The sequence below is a fragment of the Eubalaena glacialis genome, chromosome 2, assembly GCF_028564815.1.
Source record: "Eubalaena glacialis isolate mEubGla1 chromosome 2, mEubGla1.1.hap2.+ XY, whole genome shotgun sequence".
NCBI lineage: Eukaryota > Metazoa > Chordata > Mammalia > Artiodactyla > Balaenidae > Eubalaena > Eubalaena glacialis.
Window position 1 is genome coordinate 42,330,407 of NC_083717.1, and position 27,198 is coordinate 42,357,604.

A 27,198-nucleotide genomic window follows, 5' to 3' on the forward strand; every position below is an offset into this window, starting at 1 on the left:
ACTCCAGGTGGCTCACTGAAAGTGATATCTAGGCCACAGTGCTTTTAATGACTCCATCTGTGGGCCTCTGCGACTCTTTCAGGGGACCAGACAGGAAGAGAGACAGCCTCCCTCCAGGCCCCCAGCCTCCCTCTGTTTGCCAAGGGCCCGGCCAGTCCTGCTGAAGAGGGAGGAACCCGGGACCAGGAGGCGATGTTTGCTTTGTACGGGGGCTGTTCTCTGCCCCTGCTTGTTTCTCTCTGTCTCGCTCTGGATACGTGAAAGGAAACAAGCGATTTCAACAGATGGGCGAACCTGAGCACCAAGTTCTTTGTCCCCTCTGTGGTTAGACCAGGGATGTCCATTTCATTGGCCCCGCTCCCGTCTGCAGCAATAGCTGGGCTTGCAGACCCCCAGCCTCGGGGGCCAGAGACAGTCCAGGCAGCCCCACTGAGCTGAGGGGCAGCAGGATGCGGCAGTGGAAGCCAGGTGGCAGCTTCTCTCGGCCCTGCCCTGCCGAATTTGGAGGCGTCTGAGCCACTCCTCACTTAGCTGAAAGAAGCCTCTTTGTTGCAGGGGTGGTTTCATTAAGCATGGTAACCAGAGCTTCTATGACAGTATGACGTCAAACATCTGTAATTCTTCTCCACAGATTTTTATCTCAAGAGAATACAGTGATTCATAATACACCGCAGCAAAGACGTTATTTGTTCGTTGGATACAAATGCAAAACTATGGATGGATGAATTAGTAAGTCATGGTGGTTATATACTTCACAGACATTAAAAATTACAGCTGACAACCCCAGAGACACTGGGATAAACCAACCGGTTCATCCCAGTGTCTGCACGCAGGAGACCCCTGATCAATCTGTGTTCAGTGGTGAATGAAGGATAGGAGCACGCAAACTCTGTGAATGGTAAAAACAATGTGAAATTGTATTCTATAATTGCAACAATGTAAAATGTTTGTTTTGGGATAAAAGCTGAAAATAATGAGCCAAGTGAAAATAGTCATTGTGTTTTCAGTGTGTCTCAACCTTATCACTTCCCCCCACAAAACTTTTTGGACCTTTTATTCCTAATTGCACTCAACCCCCCTCCCCCGCCATAAATTTTAATACCAGATACGCTATAAGTCTGTCTGTGTTCTGTATGTATGTCTGTGCTTTGTACCTAAAACAAGTTTTTTTCTGTCTTCCAAGAACCAGTTTTTGCCTCCTTAGGACAGTGTTCCTGCCCACCACCTCCTGACCCCCTCACCCCCCACGAGAACGTCTGTGTCGGGGCTGTGATTCCTGGGGATTGTCGTCTTTTGTGTCTTGCCTTCACTTTTGTGTTGTCTTCTCAGTAGAAATGACTGAGCTCCTGGGTGTGCCTGTTGGCCTATCTCACTTGGTTCGTGGAGCTCACACTCAGAAGAGGGGGTCCTGGGCAGAAAAGGGGGCGCCAACCATCTGTGGCTGCGTCTGCTGGGCTGGGCGTGTGGCTGGGCAGTCATTACAGGGAGTCATTCCCACGTCTCCCTGCCCGGTGTCCCAGCCTGAAAAAAGCACTCAGACCAGTGCCTAGTACATAGTAAGTGCTCGGTCACTATGACTTACTGGTAGTAGTACTGTTGTCATTACCATTCATCTCTGAGCTGCTGTTTTCTTATCTGTAAATTACACAACTAATAGGGCATATGGCAGGATCGCGCGCACCTCTGGTGCTGTCCCGGTGAACGAAGCCACGTGACTCATTTTAGCTAATGAGATGGGGACAGAAGTGATGTGCGTCTTTCTAAGGCCAAGCACCGAATTGGCAGTGCCACTTTCCAGAGCGTTCTCTATTTTCCCATTAGCGTGGTGACTGGTGACATGGAGACTGCTCTGTCATCTGGGTCCCTGGGAGTGACAGTGATGAGAAGAGTACTCTCTCCTCCCCTCCCCCCCCCAACCACCAACTAACCCACAGCGCATGTAGCGTAAGCACGAAGTGTCTCTGTCCCCAAAGCCACCGAGATTCGGGGGTGTTTGTTGCTGCAGCACAACCTAGCCCATCTTGATTAAAACAGAGTCATAACCTTGTCAGGCTTGGTGTGAGGATGAAATCTTCCATGTAAGATGCCCAGCACAGTATGGTTACATGGTAGTCATGTGCTCCATGTGGCTCCCTTCCCGACCAGAATTCCCTGTTGATTCTTTGCAACAGGTGTTGCTTCTTCCTACAGCAGAGTTTCACAGGCCTTGAGCCCTTACCCCTGTCCTCTGCCTTTTCTGGGAAGGCAGAGCCTGTTGCCTGGGAAAGGCCAGGGCAGTGCACCACCCAGACCCTTCCTCCAGAAGTGGCCCGCCCACCCCCGGCAGAGCTGGCGTCCATCCCCATAGCATCTATCAACTCGGAATAACAGCTCTGGCTCCCCATTGACCAGAGGCTGCCGTCAGCCTGAGACCTGGCTATCAATCACAGGAGCTAAAGTGGCTGCCCTTCCTCAAGTGTGCCTAACATTCGTGTGCATTAAGGAAAAAGGCTGGAGCACGTGGAGAAGGCACCGAGGCATTTGCCTGCCCCTCTGGGTCTGCTGGGACCACGTTCCCCTTCCCGGCTTTGGGTGCAGGAAGTTGGGCCATGTGTAGGATTCAGTGCCCACCTGGGACTGTGGATGTGAGCGTGTGTGACCCTTTCGAGAGGGTACAGTTGCAGCGTTGCTCACGCCCTCAGGACAGCAGGTGGGAACCAGTGTGCCTTGTCAGAGGGTGTGGAAGGCTTGGGGTTCTGTCCAGAGGGGGGCGAGCTCAGGGGCAGGCTCCACCCTTCGTGGGACATTTTGGTACTGCCTTGAAGAGAACCCCGTTTATTACCAAGCAGGGTATGAAGCAGACACCCTCACCCCTTCCCTGAACCTCACTCCATTCTAGAACCACCACCCCCATGGCCAGCCCATTCGCCTGCAGGAGGGCCGGGGCTTGCAGTGAGGCAAGGATGGGGTGAGGCTGGGGGCTGGGGTAGGGCGGAGTAGCATCCAGCAGGCTAACCACGGGAGAGCAGGAGGCGTGCGTTACACAATTCCCGTGACTTTACTGCGGATTTGAAGTCTTTCAAAATCAAAAGCTGAAAAACAAGATCAAAATAAATAAATACACAGCAAAAAATATAAACAGTTTTAACCTGTTGCATTTTCAATAAAAATTCAGGTAATACGACTTTTGAATAAATATATATATGTATAAAGTTGTTTATTGGCTTCTTTTTAAAAGAAAGGACCATTGGAAGGTAGAAACATCTAGGGAAAGGACCCATTGTCTGATAATTCACTTGTATCTAGAATGATCTGTGGCTCTGATTCAGTTACAGTGGTCATACTGATTTTACTTTCACTTAACAATTAGATTTGTCTGCTTCATGCGGTGCTTAGTTTGTTTTCCACTTGAAAATTGGACGGATGGCTGCCCCTGCACCCCGTGGGCTCCCCGAGGGGTGTGTGTCCCCCAGACTTGGGCAGGGTGGGGATTTGAGCTGCAGTATCGTGGGGTGTCCTCTCGGAACCCCGCTCCTGGGAACCTTGTTGCAGCACGCCGCCCTGCATAGCCCTGATATCTGATAGTGTTGGAATCCTTCATTATCACAGTTCTGGAGTAACCCAGATCCAGCAGGCTTGAAGAAGACCTTTAGTGTTTTTCCTGACGATAAAAATATTACATACTCATTAAAAAAAAAAAAATCAAACGACTTAAAAATGAATAGAGTAGACAGTGAAAATCCCCTTATTCAAAGTGGAGGTTGGGGTAATGTCTGCTGTGTCTTTATTCAGTGACGCTGGTAATGACGACAGCAACAATAATAAAACAGCTGACTGAGTAAGCAGGAGAGGGCCAGGCCGTCCCAAATGCTTGTCATCGACGGTCTCATTTAAGTCTCAAACAAACCTATAAAGTAGCAGCTGTCTTCGTCATCACTTTATGATTGAGAAAAATAGGCCCAGAGAGGTGAATTAACTTTGGCAGGGTCACCAGTAAGGGCTGGGCTCTCTTCAGGGGCCCTGTTTCTGTGCACTGGCATTGAGGAGCTGTGAGTTTCCTCGGGGCTGCTTTGTCACAGGCGTGTCAGTGCAGCTGGGGCAGAACCCCCTGGGAGATACAGCTTCAAAATACTTGCTGCCCCTCCCCTCTGCGGGCTGGGGTCCACCTGCTGCAGCTGGAATGTCCAAGGCGAATTCTTCACTTACACGACTGGCCCCAGGGTTCACATGCCACTGGCCCTGTGTGATAGCGCCCCTGCCTGTCCCTGGCCTTTCTCTTCCCTGAAGGGCCGATGGTTTCCACCCAGCCTTTGCACCTGCTGGCTGCTTCTCCGCCTGAACCCTCCTTTCCCCGCCATCACATCCGGGCTCCGCTCATCACTTAAGTTTCATCCCACGTGTCCCCTCTTCACAGGGGCCTAAATGAGCCCACCGTCGTCTTGTCCCTCTGTGGCCCGTTGCCATTTTATTTTCTTCATAGAACTCCCAGGAAGTGAAAGTGTCCTCTTCACTGGTTTGGTTCCTTATCGCTGGTCTGTCTGCCCCCTTCCATACCGCCAACCGCAGAGTGCAGCCCCATGGGGGCAGGAACACTGTCTCTGTGCATCACTGTCTCCCTGCCTGGCACGTGGGAATTGTTCGGGAAGCTTCTGGTGGATGAGCGAGTCAGAACCACATTACCTGCAACCCCTCAGCTGGGCCCTGGGATTTTCTGGCTCCCTCTGGCCACCAGCGAAGAGTGATGGAGTTGACACCCTCATTTAGAAAATTGCTAACTCCTGGCTGGGGGTGGAAGGCGGGGAGGGCATTAGCGCTGCAGGACAGAGTTGGGCCTCCCAGAGAGTGACCCCTGAAATGCAGCTGTGATTGCCTCTGGTGCCTTTTTCTCTGAGAGTGGACGTCTTTAGCTCTTAGTCACTGGAATCTTCAGAGAGCTTGGCAAGTTTTCTTCTGAAGGTCTTGCCTGTTGGCTAGTTTGTTTACGTATGTATTTGGCTAACTTTCCAAGGAGGATGAAAGGTGAGCTGGGCACCTTGCTATTTGGTGCTTTTTTTGGCTATTTTATTTTATTTATTTATTTTTTAATAAATTATTTATTTATTTTTGGCTGCGTTGGGTCTTCGTTGCAGTGCGCGGGCTTCTCATTGCGGTGGCTTCTCTTGTGGAACACGGGCTCTAGGAGCGTGGGCTTCAGTACTTGTGGCGCATGGGCTTAGTTGCTCCGTGGCATGTGGGATCTTCCCGGATCAGGGCTCGAGCCTGTGTCCCCTGCATTGGCAGGCAGATTCTTAACCACTGCGCCACCAGGGAAGTCCCTTTTTGCAATTTTAAAACTATATATATATTACATTGGAGTATAGTTGATTTACAATGTTGTGTTAGTTTCAGGTGTACAGCAAAGTGATTCAATTAGACACATATTCATTCTTTTTCAGATTCTTTTCTCATATAGGTTATCACAGAATATTGAGTAGACTTCCCTGTACTGTACAGTAGGTCCTCGTTGGTTATCTGTCTTATATACAGTGGTGTGTATATGTTCATCCCAAGCTCCTAATTTACCATTACCCCCCCACGTTTCCCCTTTGATAACCATGAGTTTGTCTTCGATATCTGTAAGTCTGTTTCTGTTTTGTAAATAAGTTCATTTGTATCATTTTTCTCAGATTCCACATATAAGTGATATCATATATTTGTCTTTGTCTGACTTACTTCATTTAGTATGATAATCACTAGGCCCATCCATGTTGCTGCAAATGGCATTATTTCCTTCTTTTTAATGGCTGAGTAATATTCCATTGTAGGTATGTACCACATCTTCTTTATCTATTCTTCTGTTGATGGACATTTAGTTTGCTTCTGTGTCTTGGCTGTTGTAAATAGTGCTGCAGTGAACATTGGGGTGCATGTATCTTTTCGAATTATGGTTTTCTCCTTATATATGCCCAGTAGTGGGATTGCAGGATCACTTGGTAGTTCTATTTTTAGTTTTTTAAGGACCCTCCATACTGTTCTTCATAGTGGCTGTATCAGTTTACATTCCCACTAACAGTGTAGGAGGGTTTCCTTTTCTCCACACCCTCTCCAGCATTTATTGTTTGTAGACTTTTTGAGGATGGCCATCCTGAGTGGTGTGAGGTAATACATCATTGCAGTTTTGATTTGCAGTTCTCTAATAATTAGCGATGTTGGGCATCTTTCCGTGTGCTTTTTGGCCATCCATGTGTCTTCTTTGGAGAAACGTCTATTTAGATCTTCTGCCCATCTTTTTTATCAGGTTGTTTGTTTTTTGGATACAGAGCAGCATATGCTGTTTGTATATTTTGGAGATTAATCCCTGTCGATTGCATTGTTTGCAAGTATTTTCTCCCATTCTGTGGGTTGTCTTTTCATTTTGTTTATGGTTTCCTTTGCTGTGCAGAAGCTTTTAAGTTTAATTAGATCCTATTTGTTTATTTTTGTTTTTATTTTCATTAGGAGGTGGATCCAAAAAGGTATTGCTGCAATTTATGTCAAAGAGTGTTCTGCCTATGTTTTCCTCCAAGAGTTTTATAGTGTCCGGCCTTACATTTAGGTCTTTGATCCATTTTGAGTTTATTTTTGTGTATGGTATTAGAGAATGTTCTAATTTCATTCTTTTACATACAGCTGTCCAATGTTCCCAGCATCACTTATTGAAGAGGCTGTCTTCTCTCCATTGTATATTCTTGCCTCCTTGGTCATAGATTAGTTGACCATAGGTGCATGGGTTTATTTCTGGGCTTTCTATCCCATTCCATTGAGCTATATTTCTGTTTTTGTGCCAGTACCATACTGTTTTGATGACTGTAGCTTTGTAGTATAGTCTGAAGTCAGGGAGCCTGATTCCTCCAGCTCCATTTGTCTTTCTCAGGATTGCTTTGGCTATTGGGGGTCTTTTGTGTCTCCATACAAATTAAAAAAATTTTTGTTCTAGTTCTGTGAAAAATGCCATTGGTAATTTGATAGAGATTGCATTGAATCTATAGATTGCCTTGTGTAGTATAGTCATTATGACAATATTGATTCTTCCATTACAAGAACATGGTGTATCTCTCCATGTGTTTGTGTCATCTTCGATTTCTTTCATTAGTGTCTTATTGTTTTCAGAGTACAGGCAGGTCTCTTGTCTCCTTAGGTAGGTTTATTCTTAGGTGTTTTATTCTTTTTGATGTGATGGTAAATGGGATTGTTTCCTTAATTTCTCTTTCTGGATTTTTTGTCGTTAGTGTATAGAAATGCAACAGATTTCTGTGTATTAATTTTCTTTCTTTTTTTAAAATAAATTTATTTTATTTATTTATTATTGGGTCTTTGTTGCCGCACGTGGGCTTTCTCTAGTAGCGGCAAGTGGGGGCTACTCTTCGTTGCAGTGCATGTGCTTCTCATTGCGATGGCTTCTCTTGTTGTGGAGCATGGGCTCTAGGCACGTGGGCTTCTGTAATTGTGGCACGAGGGCTCAGTAGTTGTGGCTCGCAGGCTCTAGAGTGCAGGCTCAGTAGTTGTGGCCCATGGGCTTAGTTGCTCCGCAGCATGTGGGATTTTCCCAGACCAGGGATCGAACTCGTGTTCCCTGCCTTGGCGGGTGGATTCTCAACCACTGTGCCACCAGGGAAGTCCTGTATTAATTTTCTATCCTGCAACTTTACCGAATTCATTGATGAGCTCTAGTAGTTTTCTGGTAGCATCTTTAGGATTTTCTATGTATAGTATCATGTCATCTGCAAACAGTGACAGTTTTACTTCTTCTTTTCCAATTCGGATTCCTTTTCTTTTTCTTCTCTGACTGCTGTGGTTAGGACTTCCAAAACTACATTGAATAAAAGTGGCGAGAGTGGACATCCTTGTCTAGTTCCTGATCTTAGAGGGAATGCTTTCAGCTTTTCACCATTGAGAATGATGTTAGCTGTGGGTTTGCCATATATGGCCTTTATTATGTTGAGGTAAGTTCCCTCTATGCCCACTTTCTGGAGACTTTTTATCATAAATGGGTGTTGAATTTTGTCAAAAGCTTTTTCTGCATCTATTGAGATGATCACATGGTTTTTATTCTTCAGTTTGTTAATGTGGTATATCATACTGATTGATTTGTGGATATCGAAGAATCCTTGCATCCCAGGGATAAATCCCATTTGATCATGGTGTATGATCCTTTTAATGTATTGTTGGATTCTGTTTGCTAGTATTTTGTTCAGGATTTTTGCATCTATATTCATCAGTGATATTGGTCTGTAATTTTCTTTTTTTGTAGTATCTCTGTCTGGTTTTGATATCAGGGTGATGGGTGGCCTTGTAGAATGAGTTTGGGAGTGTTCCTTCCTCTGCAATTTTTTGGCAGAGTTTGGGAAGGATGGGTGTTAGCTCTTCTCTAAATGTTTGATAGAATTCACCTGTGAAGCCATCTGGTCCTGGACTTTTTGTTTGTTGGAAGTTTTAAAATCACTGTTTCAATTTCATTACTTGTGATCTGTTCATATTTTCTATTTCTTCCTGGTTCAGTCTTGGAAGATTGTACCTTTCTAAGAATTTGTCCATTTCTTCTAGGTTGTCCATTTTAGTAGCATGTAGTTGTTTGTAGTAGTCTCATGATCTTTTGTATTTCTGTGGTGTCCATTGTAAGTTCTCCTTTTTCATTTCTAATTTTATTGACTTGAGCCCTCTCCCTTTTTTTCTCAAAGAGTCTGGCTAAAGGTTTATCAATTTTGTTTATCTTTTGAAGGAACCAGCTTTTTGTTTCATTGATCTTTTCTATTGTTTTCTTCTCTATTTCATTTATTTCTGGTCTCTATTGCTTCTTGGCCTTTTGGCTAAGATCAAGTGTATTTTTGCTCTGATCTTTATCATTTCTTTTTTTCCAACTTTGGGTTTTGTTTCTTCTTTCTTTAGTTGCTTTGGGTGTAAGTTTAGGTTGTTTATTTGAGATTTTTTTTGTTTCCTGAGGTAAGATTATATTGCTATAAACTTCCCTCTTAGAACTGTTAGCTGCATCCCATAGGTTTTGGGTCATCCTGCTTTCATTTTCATTTGTCTCTAGGTATTTTTTGATTTCCTCTTTGATTTCTTCAGTGACCCATTGCTTGATTAGTAAGATATTGTTTAGCCTCCACGTGTTTGTGTTTTTTACAGTTTTTTTTTCCTGTAATTGACTTCTAATCTCATAGTGTTGTGGTCGGAAAAGATGCTTGATATGATTTCGATTTTCTTAAATTTACCAAGGCTTGATTTGTGACCCAAGACGTGATCTCTCCTGGAGAATGTACCATGTGCACTTGAGAAGAAAGTGTATTCTGTTGCTTTTGGATGCAATGTTCTATAAATATCAGTTAAGTCCATCTGGTCTAATGTGTCATTTAAGGCCTGTGTTTCCTTATTGATTTTCTGTCTGGATGATCCATCCAATGATGAAAGTGGGGTGTTAAAATCTCCCACTATTATTGTGTTACTGTCAATTTCTCCTTTTATGGCTGTTAGTATTTGCTTTATATATGGAGGTGCTCCTATGTTGTGTGCATATATATTTACAATTGTTATATCTTCTTCTTGGATTGATCCCTTGATCATTATGTAGTGACCTTCCTTGTCTCTTGTAACAGTCTTTCTTTTAAAGTCTATTTTGTCTGATATGAGTATTGCTACTCCAGCTTTCTTTTGATTTACACTTAAATGGAATACCTTTTTCCGTCCCCTAACTTTGTCTGTATGTGTCCCTAGATCTGAAGTGCGTCTCTTGTAGACAGCATAAATATGGGTCTTGTTTTTGTATCCATTCAGCCAGTCTGTGTCTTTTGGTTGGAGCATTTAATCCATTTACATTTAAGGTAATTATCAATATGTATGTTCTTATTGCCATTTTGTTAATTGTTTTGGATTTGTTTTTGAAGGTCTTTTTTCTTCCCTTCCTCTTTTGTTCTCATGATTTGATGTCTATCTTTAGTATTGTATTTGGATTGCTTTTTCTTTTTTGTGTGTGTTTCTACTGTAGATTTTTGGTTTGTGGTTCCCATGAGGTTTTGTTATAGCAGTCTATATGTATACCAGATTGTTTTAAATTGCTGCTCTCTTAATTTCCAGTGCATTTACAGTATCCTGCATTTGTATTCTTCTCACGATTGCTGGCTTTGATATTATATTTGTGTGTAGATGTTTACTTTATGTTTGCCTTTACTGGTGAGCTTTCCCATTCATAATTTTCTTGATTCTATTGTAGTTGTGACCATTTCTTTTCCATTTAGAGAAGTTTCTTTTGGATTTGTTTTAAAGCTGGTTTGGTGGTGCTGAACTCTCTTAGGTTTTGGTTGTCTGTAAAGCTTTTGATTTCTTCATCAAATATGAATGAGAGCCTTGCTGGTTAGAGTATTCTTGGTTGTAGATTTTCCCCTTTCATCAGTTTAAATATATAGTGCCACTCCCTTCAGGCTTGCAGAATTTCTGCTGAAAAATCAGCTGATAACCTTATGGGGATTCCCTTGTATGTTACTTGTTTCTTTTCCCTTGTGGCTTTTAATATTCTTTCTTTGTCTTTAATTTTTGTCTGTTTGATTAATATGTGTCTCATCATGTTCCTCATTGGGTTTATCTTGTATGGGACTCTGTGCTTCCTGGATTTGAGTGAGTGTTTCCCTTCTCATGTTAGGGAAGTTTTCAGCTATTATGTCTTCAAATGTTTTCTCATGTCCTTTCTCTCTTTTCCTTCTAGGACTCCTATAAATGTTTGTGTGTTTAATAGTTTTCCAGAGGTCTCTGAGACTGACCTTATTTCTTTTCATTTTTTTTTCTTTATTCTGTTCCACAGCTGTGATTTCCACCACTCTGTCTTTCAGTCAGTTATTTGTTCTTCTGCCTCAGTTATTCTGCTATTGATTCCTTCTAGTGTATTTTTCATTCCAGTTATTGTATTGTTCATCTCTGTTTGTTTGTTCTTTAAATCGTCTAGCTTTTTGTTAATCATCTCTTGTATCGTCTCAATCTGTGCCTCCATTCTTTTTTTTTTAAATATTAGAACATCTGATTTTTTTTAAAATTAATTAATTAATTTATTTATTTATGGCTGTGTTAGGTCTTCGTTTCTGTGTGAGGGCTTTCTTCTAGTTGTGGCAAGCGGGGGCCACTCCTCATCGCGGTGTGTGGGCCTCTCACCATCGCGGCCTCTCTTGTTGCGGAGCACAGGCTCCAGACGCGCAGGCTCAGTAATTGTGGCTCACGGGCCCAGTTGCTCCGTGGCATGTGGGATCTTCCCAGACCAGGGCTCGAACCCGTGTCCCCTGCATTGGCAGGCAGACTCTCAACCACTGCGCCACCAGGGAAGCCCTGTGCCTCCATTCTTTTTCCAAGATCTTGGATCATCTTTACTATATCATTACTCTAAATTCTCTTTCGGGTAGGTTGCCTGTCTCCACTTCATTTAGTTGTTCTTGTGGGTTTTTGTCTTGTTCCTTCGTCTGGAACATATTTATCTGCCATCTCATTTTGTCTAACTTTCTGTGTTTGTGGTTTCCTTTCTGCTGGCTGCAGGATCATAGCTCCTCTTGCTTCTGGTGTCTGCCCCTTGGTGGGTGAAGTTGGTCCTGGTGTTTGTGCAGGCTTCGGAGGGACTGGTGCCTGCCCACTGGTGGGTTCAGCTGGGTCTTGTCCCTGTAGTGGGCAGGGCCGTGTCAAGTGGTGTGTTTAGAGGTGTCTGTGAGCTCCATACGGCTTTAGGCAGCCTGTCTGCTGATGGGTGGGGCTGTTCCTATCCTGCTGTTTGTTTGGCCTGAGGCATTCCAGCACTGGAGCCTGCAGGCTGTTTGGTAGGGCCAGGTCTTGATGCCAAAATAGTGACCTCCAGGAGAGGTAATGCTGATCAATATTCTCTGGGGCCTCTGCCACCAGTGTCCTTGCTCCCTCCCCAGTCAGCCACAGCCTACCCCTGCCTCCCCAGGACACCCTCCAAGACTCATAGGTAGGTCCAGCCTTGGCTCCTATGGAGTTACTGCTTTGAGCTGGGTCCCAGTGTACATGAAATCTTGTGTGCGTCCTCTAAGAGTGGAGTCCCTGTTTGCCCCAGTCCTGTGGAGTTCCTGCACTCAAGCCCCACTGGCCTTCAAAGCCAAATGCTCTGGGGGTTCCTCCTCCTGATATCAGACCCTCAGGCTGGGGAACCTGACATGGGGCTCAGGACTCTCACTCCTGTGGGAGAGCCTCTATGATATAATTATTTTCTAATTTGTGGGTCACCCACCTGGTGGGTATGCGATTTGATTATGTCGTGCAAGCCTCCCTCCTACCATCTTGTTGTGGCTCCTTCTTTGTCTTTGAATCTAAAATATCTTTTTTTTTTTGTAGATCCCTGTCTTTTTTGTCGATGGCTGTTCAGCAGTTAGTTGTGATTTTGGTGTTTTCATGAGAGGAGGTAGGCTCGAGTCCTTCTACTCCACCATGTTTTCCAGAAGAGAGGGGCTTCCTTTAGTTTGGATGCTTGCTGTCTCTTTCTTCAGCGTGTGCTGGCAGTTATCCCCTTGATATGGGGTGTGCAGGTGCAGTGGCCGTTGTGCACTCCTGGGATGGCGGGGGCAGTGCTTGGTGCCTGTTCGCAGGTCTCGTAGTAGTAGCTGCTGTCCGTGTATTCCTGGGAGACTGGGGGCAGCACTTGGCACCCGCTTGTGTGTCTCATAGCAGCGACTCACGCCCACCCCTGGAACGCTGGTAGGCGGTGTCCTGTTGCCTGGGAGCGCTCACAGGGAAAGAAGCTCTTTTGGTGGTCCAACTCCTCTCCTCATGCCCCCTCCCCGTAATGGCGCCTTGCCTCTCTGGCAGGCCCAGGCTTCTTCCAAGTACTCCCTCAGTGGCCACACTCCAGCCTCTTCAGGCTGTCTCCATGCAGCCATCCCCAGTCCTCTCCCTGGGTCTGACCTCTGAAGCCTGAGCTTTAGCTTCACCCAGCCCCCACCCGCACCGAAAGATGAGAGTCTCAGGCTGGGGAGCGCAGGGTGGCGGTGCCGACCTCCTCTGCAGGTTACTCTCCGTTTTGCCTTCCGCAGACCAGCTGCTGCACTCTCCTCCGAGGCTCTGAAGCTCCCCCTCCGTCCAGGCTCATCTCTCTGCCGGTGAGGAGACTTCCCAAGGTGCGGAAATCTTTCCTCCTTCACAGCTCCCTCCCTGGGGCACAAGCCCCATCCCGATTTCTTTCTTTTTCTTTCTCCTTTTGTCCTACCCAGTTACATGGAGGTTTTCTTGCCCTTTCAGAAGTCTGAGGCCGTCTGCCGGCATTCAGTAGGTGTTCTGTGCACATCGTTCCACTTGTAGGTGTATTTTTAATGTTTTTGTGGGAGCAGGTGAGCTCCCCATCCTGTTCCTCCGCCATCTTGATCCCATCCCTTCTATTTGGTGCGTTTTAACCTCTTTCCTTTAGGTAAGGACTGCAGTCGGGGAAGCGGAGCTATTGTCGGAGGTGGATCAGTACCTCTTAGCAGGATGATAAATTGCTTGTCAGGAGCATGGCAGTGTCATGCAGTTAATTTATGTGCCTTAAATCCATCAAAACCCGGGATGACGCTTAGGTCATCAAAATAGTCCTGAGATACGTACAGCTTGAGAGTGTTTGATTTTGGGGGGCCCCCAAAGGCAGGGGGCCATGGAGACAGGTTTCCAAGAGTCTGGACAGACCTGACTCTGCACACACGCTTTTGGTGCTCACCCTTCCTGCTACTGGGAACCTTTTGTCTTATACTCTCTTTGGATCCCCCAGCCCCTGCATAGGGCTGGGTGTGTAACTGGTACTGAACGCTGGAAATCACCTCATGAAGCCCGTTCTTGGTGTCTAGGGTGGCCTCCCCTGGAGGTGGAAAGGGTGGCAGGACTCGCATAGCGAAGACCCCTTACTAAGGCCAGCAATCCTGATCCCTGATTCAGGAACTGACGTCCCAGTGATCCTTTCACTAGTTGGGACTCTTGGTGGCAAGTGACAGAAAGGAAGGGGGCGGACTGGCTCAGGTCAGCAGGCATGAGGGCCCCGCTCTCCTCCTCTGTGCAGCTCCCACCTCGGGCAGCACTCCCGCTCCCAGCCTCAGTTCAATCTGTCAGCAGCCGCAGGAACAGAGCCTGGCTCACCCCCTGCAGCTGAGTAAACATCGTAGACTAGAGACTCCTGGGCCCATCCTGGGTGTGGGGCCCATCAGAGTCTCCTGGGCTCATCCTGGGTATGGGCCCATCACGGTGGCTGGGAGGATGCTGGAGCCCAGGGATGCACCACTTTGGCCAGCCCGGTGCCCCGCCTTGGATCCCGTGTCTAAACAGCCTGGAGTGGAGGAGGGTGGTTCCTGAGAACAGCTGGATGTTGGGGCAAGCAGGAGGGGGGCCGTGCTGGCTTGCGTGTCCACCATGCACGCCCATCGTCACAGCTACCTCGGCAGCATCCACAGCCGTCTCAGCCTGCATCTTCTCTGGGCCTGGAGGGCAGCTGGGCGAGCACCGCAGTGGATGTTAGTGAGGTGAGCTTTATGCACAATATGCATCTCAGCTTCGTCATTTAGTCCAGTCAAGTGGTCACTCTGTGCCGGGTCCCATCAGCACCACACACGGTCCCCGCCTTCAGGGGCCAGAGATGCAGGAGGCAGATAAGCGCATGATGCTAAGTTGTGACGGGTGCTGCAAAGGCAGAAGTAGGGGAGGTGTGGGAGGGGGTGACCTCAACGAGGTGGCTGCTCTCAGGAGGCGCGAGAGTGAGCCACTCAGGAAAAATGGGGTGGGCAGGGGAGCGTTCCAGGCAGAAGAACAGCACGTGAAAAGGTCCTGAGGCCAGTGACAAGTCCGGCGCAGCCTGAGGGGCAGCTCTTTGGGACGTGGCAGGATGTGAGGACACAGGGGTAGCCAGTGGAGACCTGGAGGCCACAGTAGGGACCTGGGATTTTACTGAGGGTGCTGGAATGGCCCTGGAGAGTTTTGAGCTGGGCGTGCTGTGATCCAGGTGATGCTGTTTAGAAGGTAACTCTGGTCTCTGGATGAATTCAGACCCTGGAGGGCACGAGCAGAAGCAGAGGCTGGCGAGGGGCGTTTCTGTTAGTCCAGGGGAGAGACGGGTGGGGGGGAGCGTCAGGTCCAGGACTCATGTAGGAGGCGCGGCCACAGGACATGTGGTGGGCTGGTTGTGGGGATGGTGGGATTTGAGCACCAAGGAGCATGTTGGTGGCATTTCCCAGACCGGGGGAGGAGCAGGCTTGGGGGAAATGCTGGACACGTTGCGGTGGAGGTAACGATTCGGCTTCCGGGTATCTTCTGGTGGAGGTGGGGCGCACAGCATCCAGGGCCCCCAGCTTTCAGGCCTGTTCTCCCACACCGCTGGCCTGGAGCTGAAGGGCAGCCCTGGGCACCCGCGGGCCTGGGTAGAGACTTGATTCGCAGTCTCTGCAGCCCCCTCCCTGCGTCTGGGCCTCAGCCTCATTGTCTGTAAACTGGGGCCAGTGAGACTCTCCACCCCCCCAGAATCCTGGTGCTTCGGGGCTGTCCCTGGAAGACTGGTTCAGGTCTAGGCGCCTCCTGGGAGGAGGTGGGACAGACAGGGGAGCCGGCCCTCCTGGCAGGTGCTGCTGCCCTCGGCTCTGCACAGAGGAGCCTGGGCTGGCAGCCGTCTGGGGGGGAACCCGCTTGGGTGTGACCATGCGTCGCGGGCTCTCGGCTGGGGCGGGAGTTGGCGTCAGCGGGCAGGCATCCTGGTGCTGAGCGAGACAGAGTCAGCTCAGGGGCCCCGGGCTGCCCACTCAGCGTTGCCCTTGCAGAGGTCACCACTTGACCTCATTCTCAGGGCAAATGTGGCTGCTCTGTTGGGGTTTGCCCTGCTTTTTGGCACCTTCTCAGTCTTTGAGTCCTGCTTCGCCCTGCCCTTAACACCCTCCTAAGGGAGTCTCCACCTGGATCCCTCCCAGGGCGGCCCTGTTCACAGCCCCCCAGAGTGGAGGGGTGCCCAGCCCATTCCCACAGCCTCAGTGCCGGCTGCCTCAGCGTGGACCTGGGCCCGGGAGGGAGGGAAGCATGCCCCACGGGGCCAGAAAACCCAAGAGGGCCTTCGCCTGACGGGCTGAGGGTGTGTGTCCACATGTGACTGTGGGAGGAAAGCAGGGCCATCCACTCTCTGGCGAGCCCCAGGGCCAGGCCCCGTGGGCAGCCTCCGAGCCCACCGCCCCCCAGGAGCAGCTACTAGTGACGTCCTGTTTGCACGGCAGAGAGCTGGCAGTCCAACCCGGGGCTGTCTGTAAAGTGAGTCCAGGAGGAGTTGGGCACCACGCGTGGGTGTCCAAGCCCCAGCACTCAAGGCTACGTTCATGTGGCGCTCAGAAGCAGCCTGGTTTCCTGGCTGGGGTGGGGCACAGGGCGAGGGCAGTGAGGTGCTCAGGGACCCAGAGCAGGTGGGGCCTGTGGAACAGCAGGAACCGAGGTCAAGCCTCAGCATCAGGGCCCTGAACTGGAGTCCTCGGGGCCAGTCCCCCAGGTGGCACACAGATCAAAGGCCACGTCCCTCCAACAGCCCAGACACACGGGAGCCGGATGGACAGTCACCGGGTGGATGGCCACATTTGGGAAAGTGCCCGGTGATCAAGGAGGCAGAAGCCGGAACGAGGATTTAGCCGTCACGTCACGTGAGATTTGGGGAGCCGTGCGGCAAGGCTGGAATTCAGGTTGGGCAGTTCAGACCTGGGGGGGCAGGGGGGCTTCCTAGGAAGCCTCTGCGGCCAGGTCAGCGCAGTGTCTCATCTCTGCAACGCCCGGCCCCAGGGCCAGGCTCGGGGGTCAAGCTCTGTAAATAATTGCCAACAAGTGAGGGACTCTCAGAGGCCCGAGCAGAGCAGGGACTTTGTCCTACAATAGAGAAAACTAAGTTGCAGAGGCGGGGAGAGGTGCCCTAGGGCAGGTGGTAGACTGGGGACCACCGTGTCCAGCCTGGACGTAAGGTCCAGCACTCTCCCGCCCCTGTGGGCTGCACACGGACACCCCCCCCCCCCAGGCGAACCTCTAACCTGGAGCTCAGTGCTCCGCGGTGGCAGGTTTGCACTGCAGGGACCCTGACGGGTCATCGGCCCGCAGTCCGCCTGGAGCTCGGGGGCCAGAGCGGCAAGGCCAGGCCCAGCCCCTCTGTCTTCCCTGCCCCAGCCCGGGAGCAGGGGCCTTGCCCGGGCAGCTCTGATCACGTCACTCCGTGGCTTCCCTGGCTCTTTGCCAGGAGAGGAGTGAGCAAGGGAGAGAGCGGTGCGCTTGGACGGTAATTTACAATCCAGTGAAGCATGAGATCGCAGCCTTCCTTTACCAGGTTATTACTTAAGTACAAGATTGACTTGGAGCGGGGTGTGGGGGGAGTTTACACTTCTGAAAATAAAAATGAAAAAGAAGGGTTTTTTCTGGCCTCCTTACCAGCGGGAAGGAGGAAGCCCAGGCTTTTGGGGTCAGGATGCTGAATGCAGTTTGCTTTTTGGCCACTTTCTCTTGAGGCCTAGGATCTTTGCCTGCCGTCTGGCTGAGCCTCATTCCCATAGTACCACAGTGGGGTCTTGGGTCATGCCATCGGCCAGACTTTAATTCAAGTGCTTTGGAATCCCCACGTTCCAGCAGGCGACGAGCCTGTGTCTGTCTGCTCTGGGGACCCACACTCTGAGCCCCAAGTCCCGGGCCCAGCAGAGGACGCCAGATGAGGGGGCAGGTGGAGCGTTCGCTGTGGCCCGGGAGCCTGGAGTCGCCTGTCGGGACCAGGGAGGCTCCGATGGCTGCAGGTTTTCCTGCTGCTTTGGTTGAGGCAAATCTGGATTGCTTTAGCGTCCCGCTGTCACCCAGGACTTTGTCTTGGCTTCCCCTTGGGACCTCGGAATCGAGCAGGTGTCCAGAGGGTGAGCCACAGGTTAGCTGGCCTCATCTCCACACCTTGCTTATCGCAGCTGGGTCCGGAGGCCTCTGGAGAGCCCTGGGTTTGCAGAACGTGTCTATGCTGAGCGCTTGGGCTGTGACAGCAGTTCCTGGGGAACTTTCCAAGGGCAAGGGGTGTGAGGGGCGTGGCCAGGGCTGCTTGGAGCCCAGCTCAGGACAGGGAGCGGGGGGGGCGTAAGACTCTGCTTGGGGTCTGTGGCTCCTTGGGAACGGCTTTCAAAAGTCCCCCTGCAGGAATCCCAGTCTCCTTGGGCGAATGGGGGGTAGAGATTGGGCTGGAACCAGACAGCCCACGAGGGAATTCTGGCTGCAGCGTGTGAGGCAGCCACTTTGCATCTCTGAGCCTTGGCTTCCCCGGCTGCAGAATGGGGCCACACAGTAGCAGCCCCGGGCGGTGGAATGCGTCCAGAGCACACGCTCCTTAGCGCTGCCCTGCTGTCTTCTTAACCAGGCTGTGGACACTATTGCACGTTCTAGCAACCACGGGAGGCAGCTGCAGCTCGAGGTCACCCAAGGAGGCTCATATCCAGAGCTGGTGCAAAAGCGGTTGGTCTGAACCCCAGCCTCTACCATCCAAGTCATCCTTGGCTGGCAGATTGAGGGGTGGGGCTTGGGCTGGGTTTGGCAGAGCCGAGCAGAGAGCAGGGGTGGCGGGGGCGGGCCGGCCAGGCTTGGGGGCTGAGCGGGAGCTGCGGGGGCGCCAGGCCCTGGCCCCTCTCACCTGTGGCCTTGTCCCCCGCCCTCCGGCAGGTTGGCTCAGCATGTCGGTCAGCGTCCATGAGACCCGCAAGTCGCGGAGCAGCACGGGCTCCATGAACATCACGCTGTTCCACAAGGCCTCGCACCCCGACTGCGTGCTGGCGCACCTCAACACGCTGCGCAAGCACCGCATGTTCACGGACGTCACGCTCTGGGCCGGCGACCGCGCCTTCCCCTGCCACCGCGCCGTGCTGGCCGCCTCCAGCCGCTACTTCGAGGCCATGTTCAGCCACGGCCTGCGGGAGAGCCGCGACGACACGGTCAACTTCCAGGACAACCTGCACCCCGAGGTGCTGGAGCTGCTGCTGGACTTCGCCTACTCGTCCCGCATCGTCATCAACGAGGAGAACGCCGAGTCGCTGCTCGAGGCGGGCGACATGCTGCAGTTCCACGACGTGCGCGACGCGGCCGCCGAGTTCCTGGAGAAGAACCTGTTCCCGTCCAACTGCCTGGGCATGATGCTGCTGTCGGACGCCCACCAGTGCCGGCGGCTCTACGAGTTCTCGTGGCGCATGTGCCTTGTGCACTTCGAGGCCGTGCGGCAGAGCGAGGACTTCAACAGCCTGTCCAAGGACACCCTGCTGGACCTCATCTCGAGTGACGAGCTGGAGGCGGAGGATGAGCGCGTGGTCTTCGAGGCCGTCCTGCAGTGGGTCAGGCACGACCTGGAGCGGCGCAAGGCCCACCTGCCCGAGCTGCTGCGCAGCGTGCGGCTGGCCCTGCTGCCGTCCGACTGCCTGAAGGAGGCTGTGTCGGGCGAGGCCCTGCTCATGGCCGACGAGCGCACGCGGCTCATTGTGGACGAGGCGCTGCGCTGCAAGGCCCGCATCCTAGAGAACGACGGCGTGGTCACCAGCCCCTGCGCCCGGCCGCGCAGGGCCGGGCACACGCTGCTCATCCTCGGGGGCCAGACCTTCATGTGTGACAAGATCTACCAGGTGGACCACAAGGCCAAGGAGATCATCCCCAAGGCGGACCTGCCCAGCCCCCGCAAGGAGTTCAGCGCCTCGGCCATCGGCTGCAAGGTCTACGTGACCGGGGGCCGGGGCTCCGAGAACGGGGTCTCCAAGGACGTGTGGGTGTACAACACCGTCCACGAGGAGTGGTCCAAGGCGGCGCCCATGCTCATCGCCCGCTTCGGCCACGGCTCGGCCGAGCTGGAGAACTGCCTCTACGTGGTCGGGGGGCACACGTCCCTGGCTGGCGTCTTCCCGGCCTCGCCGTCTGTCTCCCTGAAGCAGGTGGAGAAGTACGACCCCGGGGCTAACAAGTGGATGATGGTGGCCCCGCTGAGGGATGGCGTCAGCAATGCCGCGGTCGTGAGCGCCAAGCTGAAGCTCTTTGTCTTCGGGGGAACCAGCATCCACCGGGACATGGTGTCCAAAGTCCAGTGCTACGACCCCGCAGAAAACCGGTGGACGATCAAGGCTGAGTGTCCCCAGCCTTGGCGGTACACCGCTGCCGCCGTCCTGGGCAGCCAGATCTTCATCATGGGAGGCGACACGGAGTTCACAGCCGCCTCGGCCTACCGCTTCGACTGCGAGACCAACCAGTGGACGCGGATCGGGGACATGACTGCCAAGCGCATGTCCTGCCACGCCCTGGCCTCGGGCAACAAGCTCTACGTGGTGGGGGGCTACTTCGGGACCCAGCGGTGTAAGACCCTGGACTGCTATGACCCCACCTCGGACACGTGGAACTGCATCACCACCGTGCCCTACTCACTCATCCCCACGGCCTTCGTCAGCACCTGGAAGCACCTGCCCGCATGAGGCGCACCTGTAGAGCCCAACCAGGTGAGCCCCCGCACCCCAGGCCTGATCCCACTCCGGGTAAAGGCTGCATCTTCTGCGGAAGACCGGTCGAGGCAGGACAGCAGGTGACTGGGGGGCTCTGGGACCCTTTTTCAACTCTGGAGCCGGAGCCTGGCTCTGCCCCTTACTTGCAGTTGATCTTGAGCAAAACACATAACCCCTCTGCCAAATGGGGGTGACAATCTTAGACTGGGGCGGTGGTTTCCAGGCATGGCCGCAGGTCAGAGTCCCCGGGGGGTCTTTTGACAATCCTATGTGGAGTCTAGGCCAACCTGTGAAGTCTGAGGGCACAGTCTCCACACAAGGGCACCCTCCCTGTGACACCAGCTGTGAGGTCGGGGTTCCCCAGAACCGTCTCAGATCCAGCACTCACTGGAAGGACTCATGAATGTGCTGAAGGCATATGTGCACGGTTATGGTGTATTATGGGCAAAGGATACAGATTAAGATCACAGGGCAGAGATGCATGGGTCAGAGTCCTGGACTGGGGTCCAAATGCAAAGCATCCCTTGTCCACTCCCCATGGAGTTGGGACACCGTTACTCTCGCAGCATCAGCGAGTGACGGCACGCACGGAATGCTGCCCGCCAGGGGAGCTCACAAAAGCTGCGGTGTCCAGAATTTTTAGCAGGGCCCCATCACATGGGCATGACCGATTGATCATGTCCCCGTGGTTACTTTCAAGTCAGCTGGTCCAGCGTGACCCAAAGCCCCCACCCTAAGCAAAGACACTCCTATCAGGTGTGACCCAGATCACCTCCCAGAAGCCAAGGACAAAGGCCAGATCTCTGTTGGGGCAAGGCCACAAATTCCGTCCTGCTCAAATGCTAAGCCCAGGCCTCGCCCTAGGCCATTCGGGGCCTCTGGGGCCCAGGCCTCAGTAGCCGTTATAGCTCCAGGTGAGTCCAGTGTGCAGCCAAGGTGAGAGCCCCTCCCTGGGGGGCCCATGAGAAGCAACAGGAGGGGAGTGGATGGAGGGCTCAAAGGGAGGCGGGAGCTGGCGCCCTGGGGCCGGGTGCCACTGTGGACATCTGGTGGTTTCAGGGCTCTGGGACCAGACGGCCCTGGGATTGGGTCCTGCTTCTCCTGGGGGCAGCTGTGTGCTCACTGGTGTGCGAGGGAACCTCTTGTCTCCCATCCCTCCGCAAGATGGAGAGAAGGCCGTCCACAGAGCGGGCGTCACGATTACGTGATGGAACAGCCCCCCGGCAGGGCTTGCTGCAGTGCTGCCCCAGTTACCCCGAGTTATCTTGCTCTCTGTTCTTAGCGCCATCATTATATGAAATCATTGCCTGAAAAGGGAAGGTGACAGTGGATACCAGGGGCAAAGGGACACATTCAGGCGCTCTTTCCTCTGGGTGACAGAGGAACAGGGAGACAGGAGGAGGGACTTGCCCAGGTCCCAGGACGGGTGCAGAGTCAGGGGAAGGGAGAGGGCGGAAGGAAGGACCAGCATGTCCTGAAGGGCCTCTTCTGAGGGGTGGGCGGGACCTTTCCTGCAGCCCCGCTGGGGCAGGATCCACAGCAGGCACTGAGGTTGGATTAGGGTGTCCTGAGCCAGCTTGGCAGGGGCGCAGGGGCAGGGGCTGGAATGGAGTGGTGGACTTGTGGGCACTGGAGAAGGTCGTCCACGGTCAGGTCCCAACTCTTAGCCCTCCTCGGGTCCTTGGCCCTTGGGGCGGTGAGGTCCGGGGACCCCCGGTGTATGGGAGTCAGGAGGCGTAGGTCCTGGGGGCTCTAAGAAGCGGGGTCGGTGGGAGATCCCAGGGTCACGCAGGGGGAGCCTTCCCACCCGGCCCCGGGCTGTCCTGTACACCGAGGTGCTTCTCTGCCCGGCTGGCCCAGCCCCTCCCTGCCCGCACCTGCCTTGTGCTCCTGCCGCCCTGAGGAGCCAGCCCCGTGCCATTCAGGTCACAGGAACCCCGTCAGGAGCTGGCCAGAGCTGAAAAATTAATTTCCTCAATGACCTGGCGGCTGCTGACAAGAACGCTGAAAGCTCTACACGGCGAAAGCAATCATACTTAGCTGGGATTGCTTCTGAATGGAATCTGATGTTTCAGCTATTAAATCAAATCCAGCCGTGCCTTCGAGGCCCTTAAAGAGATATGTCTGCTGGCAGGCAAGGCAGGACCCAGCGAAGGCATCAGATGTGCCATACAGGGTGTTTGGCCTCATAAAGGCCAGCCTGGATGAGAATAGGCTTTGTTCTCTTTTAAGGTTTCTCTGTTTTGTTTTAATGTGCTCTCTTCCTCTTTGGGAGAAAAATCTGACCAGCAAAATATCTTGGTCCTGAGGAATGGGCTTCAAAGAGAACACTGACGTTTCCTTGTTGAGTCCCTGTTCCCACACTCTGGGAACTTATGCTGGTCACCTGTGGGGCCCAAAGGCTCCTCCCATCTCAGGCCACCCAGCCCAGGCCAGGTGGCTCTGACCCTGTCTGGTGTTTGCCCATCCCCGGGACCCTGGAGGGCAGTTCTTCCCCAAGTGGGAGAGGGTGGGGGGTAGGTCAGCCGGACCCAGTGAGCCCTTTACTTTTCCAGGACTTCCCCCCATTTCAGGGACCGTGGAAGGGTCGGCTCTGACTCTTGCTGGCTGCTTGACCCTGGTTGCTTAACTTCTCTGAGCTTCAGCTTTCTCATCTGGAAGACGGGAATAAAAACTGTATTACTCACAGTAGTTGAGGAGGAGAGACTGAGTGAGGGGCTGGGTTCAGAGTCCGCTTTTATATGAGGTTGCGAGGAGGAGGGGATGGTGGTGATAATGGTTTCAGGATGCTTTGGGCGCAGGGACCTCTGGATGTCCCTGGGCCAGCCCCTCCTTCTGGAAGGGTCCATCCCTCATGGTTGGGATCGCACTTGCCATTGCCTGGCTGAGTGCCACACGGGCCTTGTTCCTTCCGTGCTCCCCAGCCCACGGCGTGGGTGCTGTGGTCTCAGGAATGAGGATGTGGCGGGCACTGGGGTAGGAAGCTGATACCTGGGCCCGTCCGGCCCTCCCTCAGCTCCTGGGAAGCGGGGCTTTGTGGCAGGAAGGCTCCCTCGCTCTGCTGCTGCTGGGGCAGTCGCCACAGTGCTGCCAGGACCCGCTGGAGGAGCAGCCTTCACTCGGAAGGCCGCAGACCAGGTCCTGAGGGTGGTCCTGAGCCGGGGGGCTGCGGCAGGTGGGGGGATGGGAGGGGCCTGTGACAGCAGTGGTGGGTAAGGGGCTGGGCCCACGCACCCTCGACAAGGCTGCAGGTCGTGACGAGCAGAGATTAGCACGCCTGCTGCCCCTCCAGCATGGGCCCCCCACTCTCCACCCAGCCTGGCTGCCAGCTGGAAATCCCGTGCCGGGGCCAGAGAATGGGGTCTGTACCCAGTGCGTCCCCCGAGTGCCCCTCCCTGCTCCCAGCAGGACTGTCCCAGTCCCTGCTGCAGGCATAGGACCGGCCTGGGGTCCTATCTGCAGTGCCTCTCTGGTCCCCGAGCCCCACGTCCATCTCTTAAGACTCCACTTAACTTCAGGAACCACCAGCCAGAGCCCTGCGCTCTGCACCCCCTCCCCATCACCCTGAGTGACTTCCCCCGTTCGTCCCCAAGTGCTTTGTTTCCCCATCTCGGACACCACTCGTGAGCTCTGGGTGGTGCCTGCATCCACGCCAGGTGCCCCAGTTGTGAGCTCATTTAACCCTCTCAGAAGCATTTGTCATCGGTGCTGCTGTTACGGAGCTGGCACCTGAGACTCAGCGTAGGTGGTTGGCATCACACTAACAGCTGGTGAGGGTTGGAGTGGGATCTGAGCCCTGGAGCTGCCTCAGGCCTGCAGGTGTCTCTGGAGACCCGGGCACTGGGCACCCCACATCTGCACCCTGGTGCCAAGTGCGGGCCACACGGGTGCTGCCCAGCAGTGGGGGTGGAGTGCTGTGCTGGAAGCTGAACACCGGCAGGACCTCCAGGGCCAGCCCTTACCTCCCGTGTCACATCCAATCCTTGTCCCTAGGTGACAGCGGCCAGCGGTGGCAGGAGGCCCCTGGAGCCGGGGTAGGCGCCCATCTCCCCGGGCTACCCGCCAAGTGTAGACTAACTGTGAATGTTCTTTTCTCTTGTTCTCTCCCACTGAGCTCCCACCTCCCCCAGCCTGCCTCTGGCCTGAGGGCTTCAGAACATCGGGGCAGGGGTCCAGGTTGCCGGGAGCCGTCTTCTCCTTACGGGCATTGTTGGAACCCAGACACTTGGCGTGCCGGGGCACGGGCTCCAGCCCCTCTCTGGGAAGGGCTGAGCCCGTCAATCCCCTGGGGGGCCCTGCAGGGGACTCAGTTGCCACCAGAGAAGGGCTGATTCAGCACATCCTGTCCTGCCTTAAGAGAGATTGCGGCCGAGAGGCAACCCCGGAGCACAGGATTCAGGGCTGGGCTGGTGTGGCCGGGGGGGGTGCTCGGGGCAGGAGGGCAGGCCTTTTGCAACACCCCGCGTCCACCCATCCGCCCGCGCACCCACGGCCTCCCGTTCTGCCCGTGTTCACCAGGGCCGCCCCGTGCCATGCCCGCGATGGGGACGGCGTTAGTGGCTGTGGTCCACACGGCAGGCCCCCACCAGCATGCCACGGGACAGCGAGGGCAGTCACGGGGCTGGCCGGGGCCACTGTGCACGGGCGGTGGGCTAGACAAGTGTCCTGTTGACTGAAAAAAAATGCACAACCTAAAGGTTGAGAATTATGTTTTATTTGGCAGACAAAACTGAGGACTTAAGCCTGGGACGCAGCCTCTCAGATAGCTCTGAGGGACCGCTCCCAAGAGGTCATGGGGGGATCCAGCACATACAGGAGTTCTTGCAACGAAGACCAGGTAGTCAGAACATCAAAAGAATATTGTTAAAGAAACCAGATATCTCAAGTTAAGGAATTTAGCGCTTTTCTGTGTATGGGAAGATGCAAGCGTCTGGGCTCACTGAAGTCATTCCTTTAAGATGCACTTCAGCTGTCAGGGGTCCAGTATCCTGTGCTTTCCCATCCTGAGTCTCCTCAGGGCACACCATCGGGGGTGGCTGCAGCAGCTGATAGCTTGATGGCTGCAACATCCTTTGTTTACTGACGTGGCGGGCACCATTTTTTCATTGGTAAATGGTCCCATTTCACAGATGAGGAAACCAGGCCTCAGAGAAGCAACTGCCAGAAATCAGGGTGGCGCAGACCAGGATGGCCATGGGATGCGCCTGAGTGATCTGGGCAGTGTGGCTGCCCAGCTCCTCTGCCTTCAGGGTGCCACCTCTTCCTCAGCAACTCGGGACAGCCCAGAAGGGCCACCCCCCAGGTCAGGATCCCACAGCCCCTCACCCCCAGCGCAGGGGGCTCTGAGGCTTGGCTTGGGGCCTGCCCCGAGGGGAACCCCATGTCTGCTTGGTGTTCTGGCGGGGGGTGGGGTGCGGGGGCAGGCCCCCAAGCTTTGGGTTCACCACCTTAGAGCTTCTCAGGATGTTTAGGGGCCTGTGAGGAGCTTGGAGGGATTTGGGGGCCCTTCACCAGCCCCACTGAGAACACAGTGGTCGCCTTGCCCAGCCCACACGCATCTGGGAGCTGGCTGACCCCCTGGGCTCGACCAGCTTCCAGCAGAGCTTGAGTCCGCCTTCCAGAAGCCTTGGGAATGAGGGGCACATCCCACTTGAAGGAAAACAGGTCCACAGGTCCCAGTGCTGGCTTGAATTTTTTTCATTATAATGTTACTTAAATACGTACAGACTTACAACTAGATGTAAGCTCCCTGTGTTTGTAGCTCTTTCACAGCTGCAAAGCTAACAATTGTACAGGTGAAATACACCCAAAGACGTGAGACCGAGAATGCGGTCTCCGCTAACTGATGCTTTGTGGACGTTGTGTTGCCTCCGTCTGCCTCTTGAATGGCTGGATATGCAGGTTTATGGGGAGCTCAGCCCGCCTGTGCGGGGGGCTCCTTCTCTTTTCCTTTTTGGAGCCGCCGTGAGACCCCTTTGGGCAGACATCATCTGTGTCCCCTGGCACAAACCTGCCTCCTTGGTCTAGGGCTGCCTCTGAGCCCGTGGCACTCAGAGAGCTGGCCAGAGTAAGTGTGCTGTCTGGCATTGTGGATGGGTGGGGAGTGGGGAACGCCCTTGGCAAGAACCCCCAGCTCCCTCCCCCAGTACTCCAGAGAACCTGTTTTTAAAATAGAATCCCACAGGGGTGTGTCTGCCTGTGGAGGCTGAGTGGGCAGTCCGCCCATCGCTGTCCTGAGTGTTCCCCGCTCCCCACCCCTCTAGGTCCTTCCTGGGCCTGCTGTATCCTTTCTCCACTAGGTGATCAACTCAGGAGCTGCTACCCCAGCCAAGGGCATCACCTCCTGGACACAGGTCCACGGCCACATCTCTGCTTGGAGTCGGGCTAGGTTATGCCGAGCTGTCTCTGTGGGTTAGGCTTTAGAAATGATCACACTGGCCAGCTGCGTTTTCTTCGTTGCTTCCAGGACATTCTGCACTAAGCCTTTCATGTGCATTAGATGGCTCCATCCTTCTCTGGGAGAAGGCAGGTATCTGTCCTCATTTTCCACAGGAAAATGTGAAGCTCAGAGCAGATGCCACACTGATTGAGAACCCAGCACTGGAGTGTGAGCTTCATGACCATGGGGACCATCTGACCTCATTCACCACTGCATCTGTCCTGCAGGGTCTGGGTTGATAGGCTGTGCAGTAAGTATTTGTCGAGTGCAGGAATGAATGTGTTGGCTGCTGCCCACAGCTGCACTTTTCTTCCTGGTGAC

At 53.2% G+C, this 27,198-nt stretch overlaps 1 protein-coding gene across 2 annotated transcripts in view; it reads left to right on the forward strand.

Annotated features, from left to right (window-relative positions):
- The window catches only part of KLHL25 (kelch like family member 25), a 49,557-nt gene that overhangs the window by 13,031 nt on the left and 9,328 nt on the right, over window positions 1-27,198 (forward strand). The window contains exons 2-3 of one of the 2 annotated variants that reach the window (XM_061181784.1): window positions 18,631-20,435; window positions 26,991-27,077. In XM_061181784.1, coding sequence (XP_061037767.1) covers window positions 18,642-20,411 — 1,770 coding nt within the window. In that variant the 5' untranslated portion in view covers window positions 18,631-18,641 and the 3' untranslated portion in view covers window positions 20,412-20,435; window positions 26,991-27,077. Of the gene's footprint in view, window positions 1-18,630; window positions 20,436-26,990; window positions 27,078-27,198 lie in introns of those variants that run through there. The other variant, XM_061181783.1, reaches the window with a different exon arrangement.